At 47.6% G+C, this 21010-nt stretch overlaps 1 protein-coding gene across 3 annotated transcripts in view; it reads right to left on the bottom strand.

Annotated features, from left to right (window-relative positions):
- Positions 1–21010, bottom strand: part of TNKS2 (tankyrase 2) — a 113953-nt gene that overhangs the window by 52962 nt on the left and 39981 nt on the right. For all 3 annotated transcript variants that reach the window (XM_073585933.1, XM_073585934.1, XM_073585935.1), the window contains one exon: positions 19989–20110. In XM_073585933.1, the coding sequence (XP_073442034.1) occupies positions 19989–20110 (122 nt within the window). The remainder of the gene's footprint in view (positions 1–19988; positions 20111–21010) is intronic.

Here is a 21010-nt window from a genome sequence, read left to right as displayed (position 1 = left end):
TGCCGTGACCCCCTGTCGGCTGAGAAAATCTGCCGCCCAGTTTTCGACTCCCGGAATGTGCACCGCTGAAATTACCACGCGGTTCTTCTCTGCCCAACGCAGTACCAGCCCGACCTCGCGCATGGCTGCCTGGCTGCGCGTGCCCCCTTGATGGTTGACATATGCTACTGCTGTAGCATTGTCCAACTGAATGCGCACCGGCCGGTGTCTCAGGAAACACTGAAAATGTTGCAGGGCCAATCGTATTGCCCGTATCTCCAGAATGTTGATCGGGAGAATTATCTCCTGAATAGACCACCGCCCCTGGGCTGTGAGACTCTGGAAAACTGCACCCCAACCATGCAGGCTTGCATCGGTCGTCACCACCAACCACTGCTCCGGGGGAAAAGGTTTCCCCTGGACCAGAGACGAGTCGCGAGTCCACCACCGGAGTGAACATCGGACCAGCGGAGACAACTTGCACCGATGACTGAGAGACAGCAGCCTCCGGTCCCATGCTGACAAGAGCGCATGCTGAAGCGGACGGAGATGGAACTGGGCAAACGGGATTGCCTCCATCGCTGCCACCATTCTGCCCAACACACTCATGCCGTACCGGATGGATCTGGTGCCCGGCTGTAGAAGGTTCCGTACCCCTTGTTTGATTTTTCGCGCCTTGTCCTGAGGGAGGATCACCAGCCCCCGGGAGGTGTCGAAAATCATGCCTAGGAACACGATTCTTTGGGCTGGAACCAAGGACGACTTGCTCCGATTGATCAACCAGCCTAGACGGGCCAGGGTATCCAGAGTGATACTGACATTGTCCTGGCACTCCTGAAACGACGGCCCCTTTACAAAAAGGTCGTCCAGGTAAGGTAACACCGTTATGCCCCGTGCATGCAGGATGGCCATAACCACCGCCATTATCTTTGTAAAGAAGGGCAGAGCCACAAATTGGAAATGTCGTCCTCCGATCGCAAATCGCAGGAACCTCTGGTGTGGGGGAAATATCGGAATATGTAGATATGCATCCTGCACATCGATCGAGGCCAGGAATTCCCCTGGATCCATGGCTGCAATGACCGAGCGGAGGGACTCCATCCAGAATCGCCTGACCCTGATGAATCTGTTCAGGATCTTTAGATCCAGTACTGGCCTCACAGTCCCGTCTTTTTTGGGGACCGAAAACAGGTTGGAGTAAAACCCCTGCGACTCTTCGCCCTGCGGCACTGGGGCGATGACCCCTTTGCGCTGCAGCGTCATTATAGCCTGTAACAAACTTTCCGCCTGCGAATCTGTCTTGGAAAGTCGGGAACGGAAGAATCGCTGTGGCGGGCGTCCGATAAACTCTATCTTGTACCCGGACGATATTAGTTCTGCCACCCAAGTGTCGCGCGCCACTGCGACCCAAACGTGGCTGAACCTTAGTAGGCGTCCGCCCACTCTGTCGTCCGTAGGTACGGAGCGCCTCCAGTCATTTAGTTGGAGGCTTTTGGGATCTGGCCCCCCTCGCTCTGGGCAAACGGCCTCGGCCTCTACCCAGCGGATTGGCCCTGTAAGAGGTTTGCTTTTCCCTACTCTGGCCATCGTTTGCGGAGGAGTATGCCCTGGCCGAATTCCCCCCCCAGGGGCTACGAAAGGGCCGAAAACGCCTCTGCGTTTGCCTGAATGCCGGGCAACTTCTCTGCTGCGGTAGGAAACTACTTCTCCCCCCTGTGGCTTCTGAGATAAGCCTATCAAGCTTCTCACCGAACAGCCGATTGCCCTGAAAAGGCAATGAGGTTAAGGATTTTTTAGAGATAGAATCCGCTTTCCACAACCTCAGCCATAATGCACGCCTAATGGCGATCGCATTTGCTGCCGCCACAGCCGAACACTCGGCCGCGTCCAGTGAGGCGCTGACAAGATAATCACTCGCTCCTGATATCTGATTTGCCACCTCCAAGACCTCCGCGGGCAGATCCCTGTCTTGGAGGGCCTTATACAGAGCGTCCCCCCATGAAACCATGGCTTTAGCCACCCAAGTTGCCGCAAAGGAGGGGGCCAGAGCCGACCCTGCTGCCTCATATACCGAGCGGGCAAGCCCGTCCATGAGGCGATCAGTTGGGTCCTTTATAGAAGAAACACTGGGTATCGACAATAGCGATCTTGATGCTAAACGTGATACCGGTGGGTCCACTACTGGCGACTCTACCCATCCCTTATGGAGCTCAGGAGGAAACGGATACTTTGCTTGCAGCGCTTTTTGCATTGCAAAACGCTTATCCGGGTGTTCTCTATGTTTCTGGACTAGCTCCTCAAACTCCGGATGCGTGGCAAACCTTCTATGTGGTCGCCTGGATTTCTTGAAAGAGACCTTGTGACCTGAGGCTGTGGGCACATCGTCCTCGATCTCTAATGTCTGGTTGACTGCCTCAATGAGACTGTCCACCGAGTCCTGGTACCCCAGGCTTTCTAGATTCCAGGCCTCCTCCTCCTCGCCCTCATCCTGATCGCTCCCTGAGCTCAGCGACGGGGAACGAGATGCCCTAATACCCGCCGCCGAAGCCCCGGAGGGCCCGGCCGACGGGGAACAAGCCCTTTTGATATGAGCTTGCCTGGTACTGGAGCGGCCTCTAACGGTTGGAGGGTCCTGAGACGAGGACGAGCTATCTTCCGCTGGCAGACCACCATCCTTGTCCCTGCCCGGGCCTCGAAGGGATTCAATTGCCCTTGTAAGGGACAGCATAGAATGCGATAAAGACACCGCCCATTCCGGGGGGTCCTGACCCCTGGGTTCTGAAACAGTGGGGGGCTCCTGGGCGCGCTCCGACTCGCAGGCTTCACAAAATTTACCCGCCTGTGCCTTTGGCAGCCTGACCCCACAAGACACGCAAACCGCGTATAGGAAAGAGTGAGCTTTCCCTTTGGCAGACATATTTGCACAAGCTGAAGGCAGGGTAAGAGGAGGAGGAGGGTAACCCCTTCCCTGACAACCAGTGCGATTCTCCAAACGGAGTTGCACTTACCCCCCGGCAGCGTCCCACTCCTGTTTGAAGTACCCCGGGAAACTCCGGATGCGTGGACGCGAGGTGGTAGGGCGGAAGTCTCCGCTCCGGGACTTGTGCGCCTGCCGCTCTCCACCCCCTGACCTGCCAGACGTCAGTGGGCGGGACTTCCGGCTACCACCGGAAGTCGGCGGGCGGGGCCTCGCGCGATACTCACGGACCTCCTCCTGCAGCGGGGGCCGCGGCCGCCGGCGGGCTTCCGGCCGCACTCCGGTACACACGGCGTGCGGCGTCCGGGTGCAGCGCCACTCTGGGCAAACGGCCTCTACCGTTACTCACCGGGGGCAAACCTGCGGTGCGCTCCGGGAGAGAGGCGACGGGCGAGCGAGAGAGACGGATCTCCCTAACATTAAAGGTGAGCAGGGCCTTCCGCCGTGGGCTCTATCCCCGGCAGGGAGGGGGAGGGTTCTGGTACCGGCTTCATCCCCCTGTACTCAGCCACGTCCAGTGACTAGCTCCCTTGGCTCACCTGCGCCTCCAACTCAACCCCTGGACTCACTACCTAGGGGTGGAAGGGGCCTCCATAAATTGTGTTGTAGGAGAGGAACAACGTGGAGGCTGACCCCTGGGTTCTGCTCACACGTGCTCGCCTGTTGAAGTTATGGGGAAACCGAATCCTCTTATCAGGATGCGTTGCCCCTCTTTACAAAATAAAAAAGAAAAATGGTTGTCTGGGAAAAAGTCCCAGATGTGTCCCTCGGTGCGGGAGAGGACACGTGGAGGGTTACTCACACGTGGTCGCCCGTTGATGATTTGGGGAGATCGGACCCTCTCTATAGGATCCGTCGCCCCTGTCTTATCTTCATAGAAAAGGGAGAAAAAAAAAAAAAAAATCTAGTCTGGAGCTCCAGACTGCGTGTGCCTCCATCAGACACTAAGCAAAAAACTGAGTTACGCCCGGCCTGGGGGCGAGGGTGTATGCGGCGGAGGAGGAGCTAACTCTTTTTTTGTATACTTAGTGTCGGCCTCCAGACGGCAGAAGCACACACCCACAGTCTCTGTGTCCCCCAATGAGACGAAGGAGAAATGCAACAGGTTGCATTTTGTGCGCCCGAGCGCATACCGCAAAAAAAACGCATGCGCAGAAAAACGCATACAAACGCATGTGTATGCGCACATAAGCGCATCCCATGCAAAGTATAGTGAAAAAAACGCATGCGCTATTTAGCGCTAAAATACCGCGAAAAAAAACGCAAGTGTGAAACCAGCCTTATCTGGGTGAAACTTTTTTTTTTTTTTTTTAGACACTTATGTGAACTTAGCCTGTGAAGTACAAAAATAAGAACATGATAACATGTGGAAAGTCGGTGGAAAAGAGGGATTTTTGGGTTCTTACCGTAAAATTTCTTTCTTGGAGCCTTCATTGGGGGACACAGAATACCATGGGTGTATGCTGCTGCTGCTAGGAGGCTGACACTATGCAAAACAAGAAAATTAGCTCCTCCCCGGCAGTATACACCCACCGACAGGCACCAAGTACCTCAGTTGGTGAGAAAGCAGTAGAAGCAACCGAAAAACTCTCAAAATGTGTACCAACCCAACAAGGGGCTCAAAGACCCAAAACGGCACAACTTAAACAGGGAGGGTGCTGTGTCCCCAAATGAAGGCTCCAAGAAAGAGATTTTACGGTAAGAACCCAAAAATCCCTCCTTCTTTATGGCTTCATTGGGGGACACAGATTACCATGGGACGTTCCAAAGCAGTCCCGAGGGTGGGAACAGCAATAAAGGAACGAGAAGGAAAGCTTAGGTCGGCCGATGTGCTACCGCCACCTGCAGAACCTTCCTACCAAAAGCTGCATCAGACGAGGCCTGGGTATGAACCCTGTAGAACCTCGCAAACGTGTGCAAGGACGACCAAGTCGCGGCTCTGCAAAGCTGTAAAGCCGAAGCCTGGTGCCGAACAGCCCAAGAAGCTCCTACAGCCCGGGTGGAGTGGGCTCTCACTCCCGGAGGGGGCTGTTTCTCGTGAAGGCGGTAAGCTTCCAGAATGGTAGAACGAATCCAGCAAGCGATTGTGGATTTGGATGCCGGAATTCCTTTCCGGCGACATTCAGAGATGACAAGCAGGGAATCGGATTGACGAAGTGAAGCGGTCCTGGCAAGGTAGACATGCAAGGCTCTCACTACATCCAGTTTGTGGAGCTACTTTTCCAGAGGGTGAGCAGGCGCAGGGCAAAAAGAGGGAAGGACGATATCCTCATTAATGTGGAACGGGAATACCACTTTTGGAAGGAAGGAGAGAACTGGCCTGAGAACGACTTTATCCTGGTGAAGGATTAGGTACGGGGAACAACAGGATAAAGCCGCCAGCTCAGAAACTCTCCTGATGGATGTAATGGCGATCAGGAAAGTCACTTTCAATGAGAGAAAGGACAGAGGAATGTCCTGGATAGGCTCGAACGGCGCCTTTTGGAGAGCGCCAAGAACGAGATTGAGGTCCCACGGATCTATCGGAGAATGAGGAGGAGCCACATGGGCGACTCCCTGGAGGAAGGTCTTAACTTGAGGTAAGGGAGCCAGATCCCTCTGGAAGAGAATCGCCAGAGCCGATACCTGGACTTTGAGGGTACTGAGGGACAGGCCTGCATCTAAGCCGGACAGGAGGAAGCCAAGTATGGATGGAATGGAAAATGACAATGGAAAAACATTGTTATCGTCGCACCAACGGAAAAAGGCTTCCAGTACCTATGGTAAATGCGGGAGGAGGCTGGCTTACTAGCTCTGATCATGGTCTGAATGACCCGGTTGAAAAAAATCTGATTCTCTCAGAATCGCGGCCTCAATGGCCATGCCGTTAAACTCAGAGACTGAGAATTCTGGTGGTAAAGGGGCCTTTGTGAGAGAAGATCTGGACGCGGTCTGGAAGCCTCCAGGGGACGTCCGCTAGCATGTTCACCAGCTCTGCGTACCAAGGACGTCTTGGCCAGTCTGGAGCCACTAGAATTACTGGAATGCCTTCTGATTTTATTTTCTTGACCACCCTTGGGATTAAGGCAAGGAGCGGGAACAGGTAAGGAAGTTGGAACTGGGACCACGGAATTACCAGGGCGTCGCAACCGACAGCTAGAGGGTCCCTGGACCTGGCTACGAAGCGAGGAACTTTGTGATTCATCCGAGATGCCATGAGATCGACGTCCGGGGTGCCCCAATGCTGGCATATCTGATTGAAGACTGCAGAGTGAAGGGACCATTCGCCTGACGCTAGGCCCTGGCGACTTAGGAAGTCGACTGCCCAATTTTCTACTCCTGGAATGTGAACGGCGGAGATCGCCGAAACGTAACGCACTGCCCAACGCAGAATCTTTGCCACTTCTGTCACTACCTGCCTGCTGTGAGTACCGCTCTGGTGGTTTATGTACGCCACAGCCGTGGCGGTGTCCGATTGAATGCGGACTGGTTTGCCTACGAGGAGAGGCTGCCAGCAGGAGGACAAGGAAGATCGCTCTGATTTCCAGAAGGTTGATGGGAAGAAGAGTCCGCTGGGCGTTCCAGCGCCCCTGGGCCGTTTTCCGATGGAAAACCGCCCCCCATCCTAGAAGACTGGCATCGGTGGTGATGACTTACCACTGAGGCGGAAGAAAGGACCTTCCCTGAAGAACTGATGCCGGCATTGTCCACCAAGTCAGAGATTGCCTTACTCTGAGAGGAAGGAGCATGGGACGGTCCAGAGAAACCGAGGTCTTGTCCCAGGCTGAAAAGAGGGACAGCTGGAGCGGACGAGTGTGAAATTGTGCGAAAAGCACTGCCTCCATGGAAGCTATCATCTTCCCCAGGACCCTCATGCAGGACCGAAGGGGAATGGGCGTCGACCATTTTAGGGATCGGATACCCTTGCAAAGGGCTGAGAATTTGTCCCTCGGAAGAAACACCCGAGCTAGACTCGTGCCGAATTCCATGCCCAAAAAGGTCAGACGCTGAGTAGGGTGCAGGATGGACTTCTCTTTATTGACTATCCAACCGAGGCGGGTGAGAGTGTCCAGAGTTATCTGAAGACTTTGAAGACAGTCTTGGAGGGACGAGCCCTTGATCAACAGATCGTCCAGATAAGGGATAATGAGAATCCCCCTGGAGCGAAGAATGGCCATGACTGTTGCCATCACCTTCGTAAAGACACGGGGAGCGGAGGCTAGGCCGAAGGGGAGGGCCGTGAACTGATAGTGATTTTCCTGAATCGCAAAGCGGAGATATCTCTGATGTTGCACACAATCAGGGATGTGAAGATAGGCATCCAGTATGTCCACAGAGCAAAGGAACTCTCCGGGTTCCATCGAGGCTATCACCGAGCGCAGGGACTCCATCTTGAAGTGGAGGATCCTCACGTGACGATTGAGCAACTTGAGGTCCAAGATTGGGTGAAGGGAACAGTCTTTCGGGACTACGAAAAGATTTGAGTAAAACCCTGAAAACTGTTCGTTTGAAGGAACGGGAACGATAACTCCGGTGGAAAGAAGGGAGGAGACGGCCCGAAGGAACCCTGGAGTCTGGGATTGCTGTCTTGGAGGTCGAGACAGGAAAAAAACGTCTCTTTGGGGGGGATTCCATTTTGTATCCGGATATGATGATTTCCCTGACCCAAGCGTCGTCGACAACAGACAGTCACGAGTCTATGAAAGAAGAGAGTCTGCCTCGCACCATGGAAGAACTTCCAGGTGGGGGTGACCTGTCACTTGGAGGAAAATCTACCGGAGCGGGATCCTGACGACCTGGAGGGTTGGCCTCTTGATTTCCAGCGGGGAGCGGGTTTATAAGATGGTTTTCTCCGCTCCCTGGAGGTAGAGGTCCTGCTGAGATGATCTTTCCGCGGAAGAGAAGGGGCGAAAGGACCTAAACGGCCGAGAAGCTTTTCTGTTGAAGAAGCGTTTAGGCCGAGACTGGGGAAGGGAAGTACTTTTACCTCCAGTGGCATCAGAAATTATCTGATCCAGTTTGGCGCCAAAGAGCCTAGAACCGTGAAAGGCTAGGTTGGTGAGCGACTTTTTAGAGGTAGTGTCCGCACTCCATGTCTTCAACCAAAGGATACGGCGTATGGCTACTATGTTTCTGTTAGCTCTTGCTGCGCACCTCGCTGCATCCAAGGAGGCGGCCAAGAGGTATTTACCCGCATGATTAATCTGGTCTGCTAAATCTGCCAACTCGTCTTGAGGAGCTGACGCTAAGATGCCTTTGCGAAGCACTTTTGCCCAAGCTGAAATGACTTTCGCCACCCAGGAGGAGGCGAAAATAGGGCAGAGAGGCGCCGGATGCCTCAAAAATCGATTTAGCCACTGATTCTGCCTGTCTGTTGGATCTTTAAGAGATGCCCCGTCCGGAAGAGACAGTGGAAGTAAAAAAGTGGAAGTAAAAAAAAAAAAAAAAAAAAAACGCGCTGTGGGTTTCGCCCCCTGGGACTCTCATGCAGAACCGATGACCCCGGTGCCAGAGACGCCGCTGAAATGAGTGAGGTAAGGGGATGTGGGACCCGCTGTCTGCGGCTTCAATACCGAACCCCCCTGCGGGCGGAGAGCTGAGAGGCGCGCGCCTGCCAAAAAAGGGGCGGGAATTTCAAAAGTGGAATGGACCAAGTCGGCTATGAACGGCGCCGACCTCAGTGACTTCCATGTGAAGCGAGCCTGGGGCTGGAGTGAGCATTAGACCGCTTACCTGACGTCCACATGCTTCCCTGAGGATGACCGCAGGGGCCCACGTTGAGGGGAGGCCGCTGGGAATGAGGATCCTCTGACCCCGCACCATGTCCACATAGTGCAGAAGACGGCGCCAAAACCTTTTGCCAGAAGGGATAGTCACCGCCGTATTCCTCTCAGCCCTCTCCCGGGAGAGGGGTGAGGAGGGGAAATCGGCTAGGACCGGCCACCTGTCGTCAGCCCGTAGCACCCGAAGGTGATAGGGAAAAGGTCCTGCCTGCGGTCTTGAGAGTTGTGATGTGGGTAACACCACATTGCTCGCTCAGCCGCCTGATATGGGAAAGCAGGGTGAACATTTACCCCGTTTCCCGAAGCTGAATGGGAAAACATTAATACACTCCTAAAAACCTAGAAAGGAAAAATAAATCGCTAAATGCGGATCTAGGGAGATCCCGGTCCGCCTTCTACAGACACTAAGCACAAACTGAGGTACTTTGTGCCTGTCGGTGGGTGTATACTGCCTGGGAGTAGCTAATTTTCCTTTTTTGCATAGTGTCAGCCTCCTAGCGGCAGCAACATACACCCCATGGTAATCTGTGTCCCCCAATGAAGCGATAAAGAAAATGCATTGATGCGGCCTGAGTCTTCTCGCCATGACAACTGGTGTACAAGCTTCAAGTTGGTGACTAACGCGTTTTATGCCAGTTTTTTTTTTTCTAAAAAGTACGTTACAGTAGCCAGAGGCGTGGTGCCAAGCACCAACAGATACACGAGTCATAATTCTGAAAGTGGCGTAAATTATTGCAGAAATCTAGGCCAACTAATGGCTGGATAAGATTTCTAATTCTGATACAAACCAAACATGCAACAAATTCATTCAGGAGTAAAAAAATGTTCTTCTTACTTAAATAAATACTTTTAACTAAAAATTAATTTGGTCATTGAGTGTCAGTAATTTTCCACCATTTACCTTCAATAGCCCCTGTGTTGCATTATATATTGCTGGCTACAGAATGATTTAACTGAGAATCGATCCCTGAGCTTGTTATGTGCAATTGGAGCTTGAAAACTGTCTTTGTTTAGCTCCTCTCAGCTGTTTTATGACCACAGATCACATGAAAATTGAATTAGAAACAAAGAGTATGTGAAAGCAAGGGGCATAATTTTTAATGAAACTGAATTACAATAAATGATTATTAGCCCCAAATACATGCATTTTAGGAAAAAAAAAAATTGGTTCCAGAGGTGCAGCTATTAAAGAGCTTATGATTAAGGGGGGACAGCTCTTATTAACCCCTTTCCTACATTAGACGTACTATTCCGTCCATGTGACCTGGGACCTAAGTCCCAAGGACGGAATAGTACGTCTAGCGCGATCAGCTGCGCTCTCTGGCGGAGCGCAGCTGATTGCGGCCGGGTGTCAGCTGATTATCACAGCTGACACCTGGCACTATGTGTCAGGGTGGTCACGGACCGCCCCCGACACGTTAACCCCTGGCACTCTGCGATCAAGCACGATCGCAGTGTACCGGGGTTTAGGGAAGCATCGGCAGGGAGGGGGCTCCCTCCGTGCTTCCCCGAGATCCCCACAGCAGCACGATGTGCAGCGCTGCTGCGGGGGTCTCCTTCCCTGCAGGTCCCCGAATCCAAAATGGCGGCAGGGACCTTCGGGGGCCTGCAGGGAGGCGGCTTCCTCATGCCTGCAAAGCGCCGGCAAGAGGAAGCCTGCAGCGCTGCCTGTGACAGATCGCTGATCTGTCACAGCGATATGTGATGTGACAGATCAGCGATCTGTCACATGACAGCGATGTCCCCCCTGGGACAATGTAATAAAGTTAAAAAAAAAAAAGTGTAACAATAATTTATAAAAAAAAAATAAAAATAAAAAAAAAAAAAAAAAAAAAAATCGCCAAATAAATTAACGTAACGACCCGCCCTATAAAACTGTCCCACTAGTTAACCCCTTTATTGAACCCCTTAAAAAATAAAAATCGAAGCAAAAAAATAAAGCTTTATCATCATACCGCCGAACAAAGTGCAATAACGAGCGATCAAAGAGACGGATATACACTGTGTTCCAAATTATTATGCAAAAAATATTTCCTCATATTTTCTCTAAATTATCTATATGAATTGCAGTCATTGTTATTTTCCAGTCATCTACTATTCTATTATAATTGCAATGTTTTTGAACAAACTGCCTATGAAAACAGTGTATTTTTAAAAATAATAAACATTGAAAATGCATGTTCCAAATTATTATGCACAGCAGAGTTTTCAACCTTTTTATTTTTATTTTGAACAAAAAAAATGGTCAATTGTGTTCCAAATTATTATGCAAAAAATATTTCCTCATATTTTCTCTAAATTATCTATATGAATTGCAGTCATTGTTATTTTCCAGTCATCTACTATTCTATTATAATTGCAATGTTTTTGAACAAACTGCCTATGAAAACAGTGTATTTTTAAAAATAATAAACATTGAAAATGCATGTTCCAAATTATTATGCACAGCAGAGTTTTCAACCTTTTTATTTTTATTTTGAACAAAAAAAAATGGTCAATTGTGAAATTATAAGCATCATCAACTTATTACAAAATGAAATCAAACAGTTTTCAAGTTAAAACTTTATTCTAGGTGATGTTACATTTGCACATAGGACTTCTTGTTCGAAAGAAGCATCTGAACTCTCTCGTCAATTGAATTTGTGAGTTTTTGGATGGTTTGTGCTTCAATTGTTTTGCATGTGGACAGAATACCCTCCCAGAGCTGTTGCTTAGATGTGAACTGCCTCCCGCCATCATAAGACACTCCTTTTGATGATGCTCCAGAGGTTCTCAATGGGGTTGAGGTCAGGGGAAGATGGTGGCCACACCATAAGTTTGTCCTCCCATAGCAGCCAGAGATGCAGATGTGTTATTTGCAGCATGAGACGGTGCATTATCATGCATGAAAATGATCTTGCTGCGGAAAGCACGGTTCTTCCTCTTGAACCATGGCAGGAAGTGCTGTTTTAGAAACTCCACATAGATTATGGAGTTCATCTTTACCCCTTCAGGGATCCTAAAGGGGCCGACAAGTCTCTCTCCCCATGATTCCAGCCCAAAACATTACTCCACCTCCTCCTTGTTGGCGCCTTAGCCATGTTTTCATGGGGTGTCCATCAACCAACCATCCTCCACTCCATCCATCTGGACCATCGAGCGTTGCACGGCACTCATCGGTGAACAAAACAGTTTGGAAGCCAGTCTTCATGTATCGTTTGGCCCACTGGAGCTGTTTCTGCTTGTGTGCAGTGGATAGAGGTGGTCGACAGGATGGCTTAAGGCCTCTTTCATACATCAGTTTTTTACAATCAGTCACAATCCGCCAGGTTTTGAGAAAAAAAACGGATCCTCAATTTTCTTTTGAGGATCCGTTTTTTCCCCATTGACTTCCATTAATGGCGGATAGCCGTCCGTCGCATCCGTTTTTTTTGAGGATCCGCCAAAAGTTGCTGTCCGTCACCTTCCTCAAAGATTTCAAAACGGAGCTTGCAACGTTTTTTTTCTCTGGCAGATCCTCCAGACACTCATTTAACCCGAAATTCTTTCTGGGTGCCGGACAACAATCTCAATCTCTCTCGCTCTCTCTCTCTCTCTCAGTTCTAAAACGGATCCAGCATCCGTCCTTTTGGCGGATTTTGACTAATGCAAAAAACTGAAGTGTGAAAGAGGCCTTATTACGCACAGCCGAAAACCTCTGAAGGACCCTGCATCTTGTTGTTTGGGGGACGTTGGAGGCACCAGCAGCTTCAAAAACTTGTCTGCTGCTATGACAAGGCATTTTTGCAGCTGCTCTTTTAACCTGACGCAATTGCCTGTGGGAAAGAGTCCTCAATTTTTCCTTTTCAGCACGCACACATGTGTGCTGGGAATCAGCTACATACTTCTTGATTGTGCGATGATCATGATGAAGTGTCTTGGCAATGTTGATTGTAGTCATGCCTTGACCTAAATACTCCACAATTTGTTGCTTCTCAGCAGCCGACACATCCTTTTTCTTTCCCATTTTGGCAAAAAATGTAGGCTGCTTAATAATGTGGAACAGCCTTCTTAAGTAGTCTTGCCTTTATTTGGACACACCTGCCAAACTAATTTGCACAGGTATCTGCAATTGCTTTCAGTGATATAAAGAGCCCTGACACACATCACCATCAATGAGTTTAAATGACAAACAAAAAAATTCTAACCTTATCACTCCTAAACTCTTTTTGCATAATAATTTGGAACACAGTTTAAATAACCAACTGAAAACGTCATCTTGTCCCGCAAAAAACGAGCCGCCACACAGCGTCATCAGCGAAAAAATAAAAAAGTTATAGCTCGCAGAATAAAACGATGCAAAAATAATTATTTTTTATACAAACTTGTTTTCATTGCATTAAAGCGCCAAAACATAAAAGAAAAAAAAAAAAAAAAAAAAGACATAAATGAGGTATCGCTGTAATCGTACTGACCCGAAGAATAAAACCGTTTTATCAATTTTACTGCACGTGGAACGGTGTAAACGCCACCCCCCCCAAAAGAAATTCATGAAACGCTGGTTTTTGTTCATTCTGCGTCCCAAAAATCGGAATAAAAAGCGATCAAAAAATTTCACGTGCCCAAAAATGGTACCAATCAAAATGTCAACTCGTCCCGCAAAAAATAAGACCTCACATGACTCTGTGGTTGAAAATACAGAAAAATTATAGCTCTCAAAATGTGGTGATGCATAAACTATTTTTTCAATATAAAGTGTCTTTTAGCGTGCGACAGCTGCCAAAAATAAAAACCCGCTCTAAATAGTAAATCAAACCCCCCCCTTTATCTCCCCCTTAGTTAGGAAAAAATAATAAAATAAAAAAAATGTATTTATTTCCATTTTCCCATTAGGGCTAGGGGTGCGTTGGGGTTAGGGTTGGAGCTCCATGTGATTCACGACCTCTTTCTCTCTCACAATCTTGCCTTCTCGGCCTCACAGAAACATGGCTGACACCCTCTGACACCGCCTCCCCTGCTGCACTTTGTTACGGCGGCCTCCACTTTACCCACACTTCTCGCCCTGGCAACAGACACGGTGGAGGAGTGGGTCTTCTCCTTTCTTCCAACTACACCTTCAACCCAATCCCACCTCTTCCTTCCCTAAACCTCCCCTCCTTTGAAGTCCACTCTGTCCCTTTCTCATCCCTGTCCTCCTCACCTTGCACTCATTTCGGGCAACACGCACACCCCTGCAGAAACCTTGCACACCTAGACACCCACGCACTCACTGATTCTATTCTACCACTGGCATCCATATCTGCTTTCTACAATGCCACTCTCGCATCAGCTATTGACACGATTGCCCCTCTCGTTCATGGCAGAATGCGACGTATCAACAGACAACCCTGGCACAATAACACCACTAAAAGTGTCCAGGATTGCAGAGCGGCGCTGGAAGAAAACAAATTCGCAAGATGACTTCACCACATTCAAACAGGCAACACTCGATTTCAAATCTGCCCTCACCTCTGCTAAACAGGCCTACTTCACAACCCTCATATCTTCCCTATCTTACAACCCAAAACAGTTATTCAAAATCTTTAACTGCCTCCTCCAACCTCCCTCATCTCTGCCGAGGACTTTGCCACACACTTCAAAAACAAGATTGACCAAACAAGGCAAGTCTTCATCACTCAACCACCACAACCCCTTTGTATACCAGACCAATGCACAAACCCCATAACCTCACTCTCCAACATCACTGAAGGGGAGCTTAATCGCCTCTTCTCCAAATCGCACCTCACAACCTGTGCACTCGACCCCATCCCATCCCCTCTCCAACCTTACCACCACACTTATCCCATCCCTAACCCACCACTTCAACCTATCTCTAACATCCAGTACCTTCCCTTCTGCTTTCAAACATCCCACAATCACGCCTATCCTTAAAAAAACAACCCTCGACCCAACCGCTATGTCCAGCTATCGCCCAATATCGTTGCTTCCATTCGCTTCCAAACTCCTGGAACAGCACGTCCACGCTGAACTTTCCTCCCACCTATCATCTAACTTGCTCTTTGACAATCTACAATCTGGTTTCCGCCCCCATCACTCCACTGAGACAGCCCTGACCAAAATTACTAACGACCTACTTACAGCCAAAGCAAAAGGACAATACTTTATACTCCTGCTTCTAGACCTGTCCTCTGCATTTGACACAGTTGACCACTGCCTCCTACTACAGATCCTCTCCTCCTTCAGCATCAAAGGCCTTGCCCTATCCTGGATCTCCTCATACCTTTCCAGCCGCACATTTGGCGTCTCCCACTCCCACACCACCTCCTCATCCCATCCTCTTTCTGTTGGAGTCCCCCAAGGCTCTGTTTTAGGACCCCTACTCTTCTCAATCTATACACTTGGTCTGGGGCAACTCAAAGTCCCACGAATTCCACTACCACCTTTATGCTGATGACACTCAGATCTACCTCTCTGGCCCAGACGTCACCTCTCTGCTGTCCAGAATCCTAGTGTGTCTATCAGCCATATCCTCCTCCTCCTCTCGCTTCCTCAAACTCAATGTAGACAAATCTGAACTCATCATCTTTCCTCCATCTCACAGATCTTCCTTACCCGACCTAGCTATAACAATTAATGACATCACACTTTCCCCAGTACCGGAAGTCCGCTGCCTCGGAGTAACCTTTGACTCTGCCCTGTCCTTCAAACTGCACATACAAGCTCTTTATACCTCCTGTCGCCTCCAGCTCAAAAATATTTCCAGAATCCATCCTTTCCTCAACCCTCAATCTACTAAAATGCTTGTGCATGCCCTCATCATCTCCCGCCTCGACTACTGCAACATCCTTTTCTGTGGTCTCACTGCTAACACCCTCACACCTCTCCAGTCCATCCTTAACTCTGCCGCCCGACTAATTCATCTCTCTCCTCGCTACTCCTCCGCTTCTCCCCTCTGCAGATCTCTTCACTGGCTCCCATTCCCTCAGCGTATCCAGTTCAAATTACTAATACTGACCTACAAGGCCATCTATAACCTGTCTCCCCCATATGTCTCTGATCTAATCTCCCGATACCTTCCCTCACGTAATCTCCGGTCCTCCCAAGACCTCCTTCTCTCCTCTACACTTATTCGCTCCTCACCCAACCGCCTCCAAGACTTCTCCCGAATAGCCCCTATTCTCTGTAATTCTTTACCCCAACAAGTCCGACTATCAACTACATTTGGGTCCTTCAGACGGAACCTGAAAACCCACCTCTTCAAGAAAGCCTACAGCCTGCAATGACCCCGCTACCTCCTTCTCTCTCACCACTACCAGTGATATCACCTCAACCAACACCGGGACTGCTGCAACCCACCAACCTACTGTCCCCTTCTCCACCATCCTGTAGCATGTAAGCAGGGCAGGGTCCTCTCTCCCCTCTGTATCAGTCTGTCATTGTTAGTTTGTTTACTGTAAGTGATATCTGTAATTTGTATGAAACCCATTCTCATGTACAGCACCATGGAATCAATGGTGCTATATAAATAAATAATAATAATTTCCAGAGTTCTGCAGGAAAGGATTGCTGCTAACTAGGCTTGGCGTCTTTCCTTCCTTGAGTGCTCAATAAGACTGTCTAATTAAGACAGGCCGCAGCACACACAGAGATACAATATATCTATATCAATCAAAAATCTATGACACAGGCTATCAATCAGCATGACGTTGGCAGTGACACCCTGTCAGAGCAGCCCAGTAGAAGAGCTGCTTTGTTGACAGGGAGCAGCTGAATCGCTGGCAGGAGCGGTCAATATTTTAGTTTCTTGAGACACAGTATTTAAAAAAAAAAAAAAAGCCAAGAACTCCCCTTTTACGTATTCCTTTTTATTACTATTTCAATAAACCGTATGGTTCCAGAGTATGGGTATTTTATAAATGCTTTTTATGGTTTTTACCAAGGGGGTGTGACTCTCTGGGTAATTATGCAAAGCAGACTAATGACAAGTTACTAAAGACATGTTCCTAAAGATGGAGTTACTGCGATGAGTAAGTAACTAGGAGTAGCTCCATCTCTTCCCATCATGGATATTTTAATCAAATGGAATATAGCATTTATGTTTTTATGCATATCTTACCAATACAGATCCTATTCCTTTTGCACTAAAACTGCAATATTGTAGCCAGGCTTTGATTCATGCTGGTGGAGGTTCGAGCATGATGAATCAGATAGCAGATCCTCATTAAACCCTTCATGACCGGAGGTATTTTCGCTTTTGTGTTTTCGTTTTTTTGCTCCCCTTCTTCTCAGAGCCATAACTTTTTTATTTTTCGGTCAATATGGCCATATCAGGGCTTGTTTTTTGCGGGATAAGTTGTACTTTTCAACATCACCATTGGTTTTAACATATTGTGTACTTGGAAAAAATTCCAAGTGCAGTGAAATTGCAAAAAAAAGTGCAATCCTACAGTTGTTTTTTTTCCTTTTTACTATGTTCAGTAAATGCTAAAACTGAGGTGCCATTATGATTCTCCAGGTCATTACGAGTTCATAGACTCCAAACATGTCTAGGTTCTTCTGTATCTGAGTGGTGAAAAAAAATTGTGCTATTTTCCGATACCCATGGCATCTCCCATTTTTCGTGATCTCGTGTTGGGTGAGGGATAATTTTTCCACGCTGAGCTGACGTTTTTAATTATACCATTTTGGTGCAGATACGATCTTTTGATCGGCTGTTATTGCATTTTAATGCAATGTCGCGACAACAACAAAAAAAAACGTAATTCTGGCGTTGTGACTTTTTATCGCTACGCCGTTTAGCGATCAGCTTAGTTTTTTTTTATTAATAGATTGGAAGATTCTGAACACGGCGATACCATACATGTTTGATTTTTTATTGTTTTATTTTGAATGGGGCGAAAGGGGGGTGATTTGAACTATTATATGTATTTTCTTAAAATATTTTTAAAAACGTTTTTTTTTTAACTTTTGGCATGCTTCAATATGGGAGACTATAAGCTGCCATAACCCGATCGGCTCTGCTACATACAGGCGATGATCAGATCGCCTGTATGTAGCAGAATTACTCACTTGCTATGAGCGCCGACCACCGGGCGGCGCTCATCGAATGCTGGCAGTAACAACCATAGAGGTCTGCAGGAGACCTCTGGTTGTCATGCCAACCCATTCACCCGCAATCACATGACGGGGGTCACCTATGGGCGGATTTCCGTCGCAGAAGCGCGTATTAAATGCCGCTCTCAAGAGTTTGACAGCGGCATTTAACAGCCGCGGGAGAATCGAGATTCCTCCAGCAGCTGTTCGCGGCACATGTCAGCTGTTCGTGGCACATGTCAGCTCAAAACAGCTGACATGTGCAGGAAAAGATGTGGGCTCAGCGCTGGAGCCCACATCAAAGGGAGGGTGTCCGACATCGACCTATTATTGCGCCCAATGTCGAAAAGTGGTTAATGAGTTTGGAGCATCTTACTACAGTGGACTTTTTCAAGACTGAAGCAAGAAAAGCCAGTCTCGATGAAACAGCCGCTAAGTTTACAAGTTATAGCACACTGTGAGCATTGTCAATTTGAGATCCCCGTTGCCAATGACTGACAGTTTCCTCTTATTACTGTGCATCATAAAGAAACTCATGAATCAAAAAAAAAAAATCTTTTAAAGTCTCAATCAATCGAATGAAAAAACTGAAATGCAAGATCTTAACGTTCCCTTTTTTGTCTATTTAGTACAGGTCAATGAGTATGGGCACTGAAGGCAAATACGTCACTCAGGAGTAATTTTTTCCCAGAGGAGATGCAGTATATACAGTAGATTATAATTAAATGTAAAACTGCAACAAAAATGACAGAAAAAAAATAGACCTTTTCTCAAAAGTTTCCTTTATGAACACTTTTAAATTGCCTTTTTTAATGGAAATTACTGAAGATAATCATGTTTTCCCCGGAGGCTGAGTTTACTGGGAAGTGAGGTCAGACCGATGACCTGTGAATAGTTTACTGGAGAAAAATGTTGAATCTGTGTTTTTTCATTATACAGCCTATGACATACATCGATTTTCCAGGCTTAGCGGAGGCGTTAAGAAATTCTCTCATGGGAAAGTGAAAAAAAAAAATGCAATTGAGGTCCTTTAAGGGAAACGTTTAACACATGGAAAATAAAACAAAAAACCTTTTATTACCCCCACACAGTTTTAATAAATTCAAGTGATTACCGCACGTTATGGGAAAAAAAAATCCAAAAAGATGCAATTAAGGCTATGTGCACACGTTGCGGATTGTAAGCGTTTTTGCCACGTTTTTCCGCTGCGAAAACGCTTACAAAACGCATACCATTAAATTTAATGGCATTCTGGATTGCTGCGCATTTTTTCGCAGTGGATTCGAATAGCAGAAAAATATGCAGCATGTTCATTCTTTGAGCGGAATCGCGGCGATTCCGCTCACATAGGAATACATTGAACCGCTCACTTTCCGCATGTGGCTATGCCCACCATGCGCAAAGTGAGCGGTTCATGTGCGGATGGTACCCAGAGTCCGGAGGATAGGAGACTCTCCTCCAGGCCCTAGGTACCATATCCCTGTTAAAAAAAGAATTAAAGTAAAAAATAGTGATATACTCACCTTCTGGCGGCCCCCGTAGCAATCCTGGTCCTCAGCGATGCACCTGGCGACTCCCGTTCCCAGGGATGCCTTGCGACAATGACCTCTGATGACGTAGCGGTCACGCGTGATGCTGCGTCATCAGAGGTCATTGTTGCAAGGCATCCCTGGGAACGGGAGTTGCCGGGAGCATCGCTGAGGACCAGGAGTGCTACAGGGGGCCGCCAGAAGGTGAGTATATCACTATTTTTTTGTATTATTTTTAACGTTCTTTTACTATTGATGCTGCAGTATGCTTGACAAGTGTGACCAACCTGTCAATCACTTTTCCAAGCGATTCTTCACATCGCTTGCAAAATGCTAGTGTTTTGCGGGAATACGCATGCGAATTCCGCATGCGTATTACCCGCGGCAGGGAGTTGCAGAAGTGCCCATTAATGCCCCATTCACAACACATTTGTAGACCTATGCTTTCCTGAATGCCTCCTTAGAGATCCTGGGGAGAAACAGTTTAACATTTCCCAAACCTCCCCCCCCCCTTCATTGTGAATAGGTGACCAATTTCTTAAAAAAATATATTTTATATCATCTACCAGAAAATGACTATTAAAACCCTTATGAGTTTGCAAAAAGCAATGTACCCTGACAAATACATAAATTACTTTAATATCTGTTCAGTTCACTTTTAAGAACAAATAAACCGATTGAGAAGTTTACCAGTGCAGTCTCATGAGTCTGAGGATGTTTGAAGTTAACTATTTCCAATGATAGATGTTTCTTCATGCGAGCGACATCTGCTTCCCGTGCTGCCAGTAGAATAGAATGACCCTTAAATTCGTCTGAAGTTGAAAAAAAAGCATATGGATTTAACGAAAAAAAAAAAAAAAAAAAAAGTGTGAGCAACTGGATATACTGAGCCAAGAACATGTGCAATACATGACCTATGTGGCAGTGAATTAAAGTGTCCATCCAGGCAAACTCTTCCATTATCTAACATCAGGTGTCGAGAGCTACAACCACTCACTCAAGTAGAAGACCAAACAACAATATTGGCACAGCAACCAGCCATGTCAAGGTCATCAGATCTGCCCTCAAATGCCAAGAGGGTCACCGAGTGCTGGTCATATTAGCGTTCTTAGAAACCATGTCTAAAAGTAGCACCTTCATCATAATACATACAGTGGCATATAAAAGATTGGGCACTCCTGGTCAAAACTACTGCTATTGAGAACAGTTAACCCCTTCACCCCCAAGGGTGGTTTGCACGTTCATGACCGGGCCAATTTTTACAATTCTGACCACTGTACCTTTATGAGGTCATTACTCTGGAACGCTTCCATGGATCCCGGTGATTCTGACATTGTTTTCTCGTGACATATTGTAGTTCATGTTAGTGGTAAAATTTCATTCAAATAACTTGCGTTTATTTGTGAGAAAAACGGAAATTTGGCAAATTTCGCAATTTTCCAACTTTGAATTTTTATGCCCTTAAATCACAGAGATATGGCACCCAAAAAACTTGATAACTAACATTTCCCACATGTTTACTTTACATCAGCACAATTTTGGAACCAAAATTTTTTTTCGTTAGGAAGTTATAAGGGTTAAAAGTTGACCAGCGATTTCTCATTTTATTTTTACGGACCACATCAAATTTGAAGCCACTTTGAGGGGTCTATATGATAGAAAATACCCAAAAGTGACACCATTCTAAAAACTGTACCCCTTAAGGTGCTCAA

This window comes from Dendrobates tinctorius, unplaced genomic scaffold, assembly GCF_039654945.1.
Source record: "Dendrobates tinctorius isolate UK_male_01 unplaced genomic scaffold, ASM3965494v1 ptg000089l, whole genome shotgun sequence".
In the NCBI taxonomy this organism is placed as follows: domain Eukaryota; kingdom Metazoa; phylum Chordata; class Amphibia; order Anura; family Dendrobatidae; genus Dendrobates; species Dendrobates tinctorius.
Note: the sequence above shows the minus strand (reverse complement) of the source record. Positions and strands in the feature narration are given on the sequence as shown.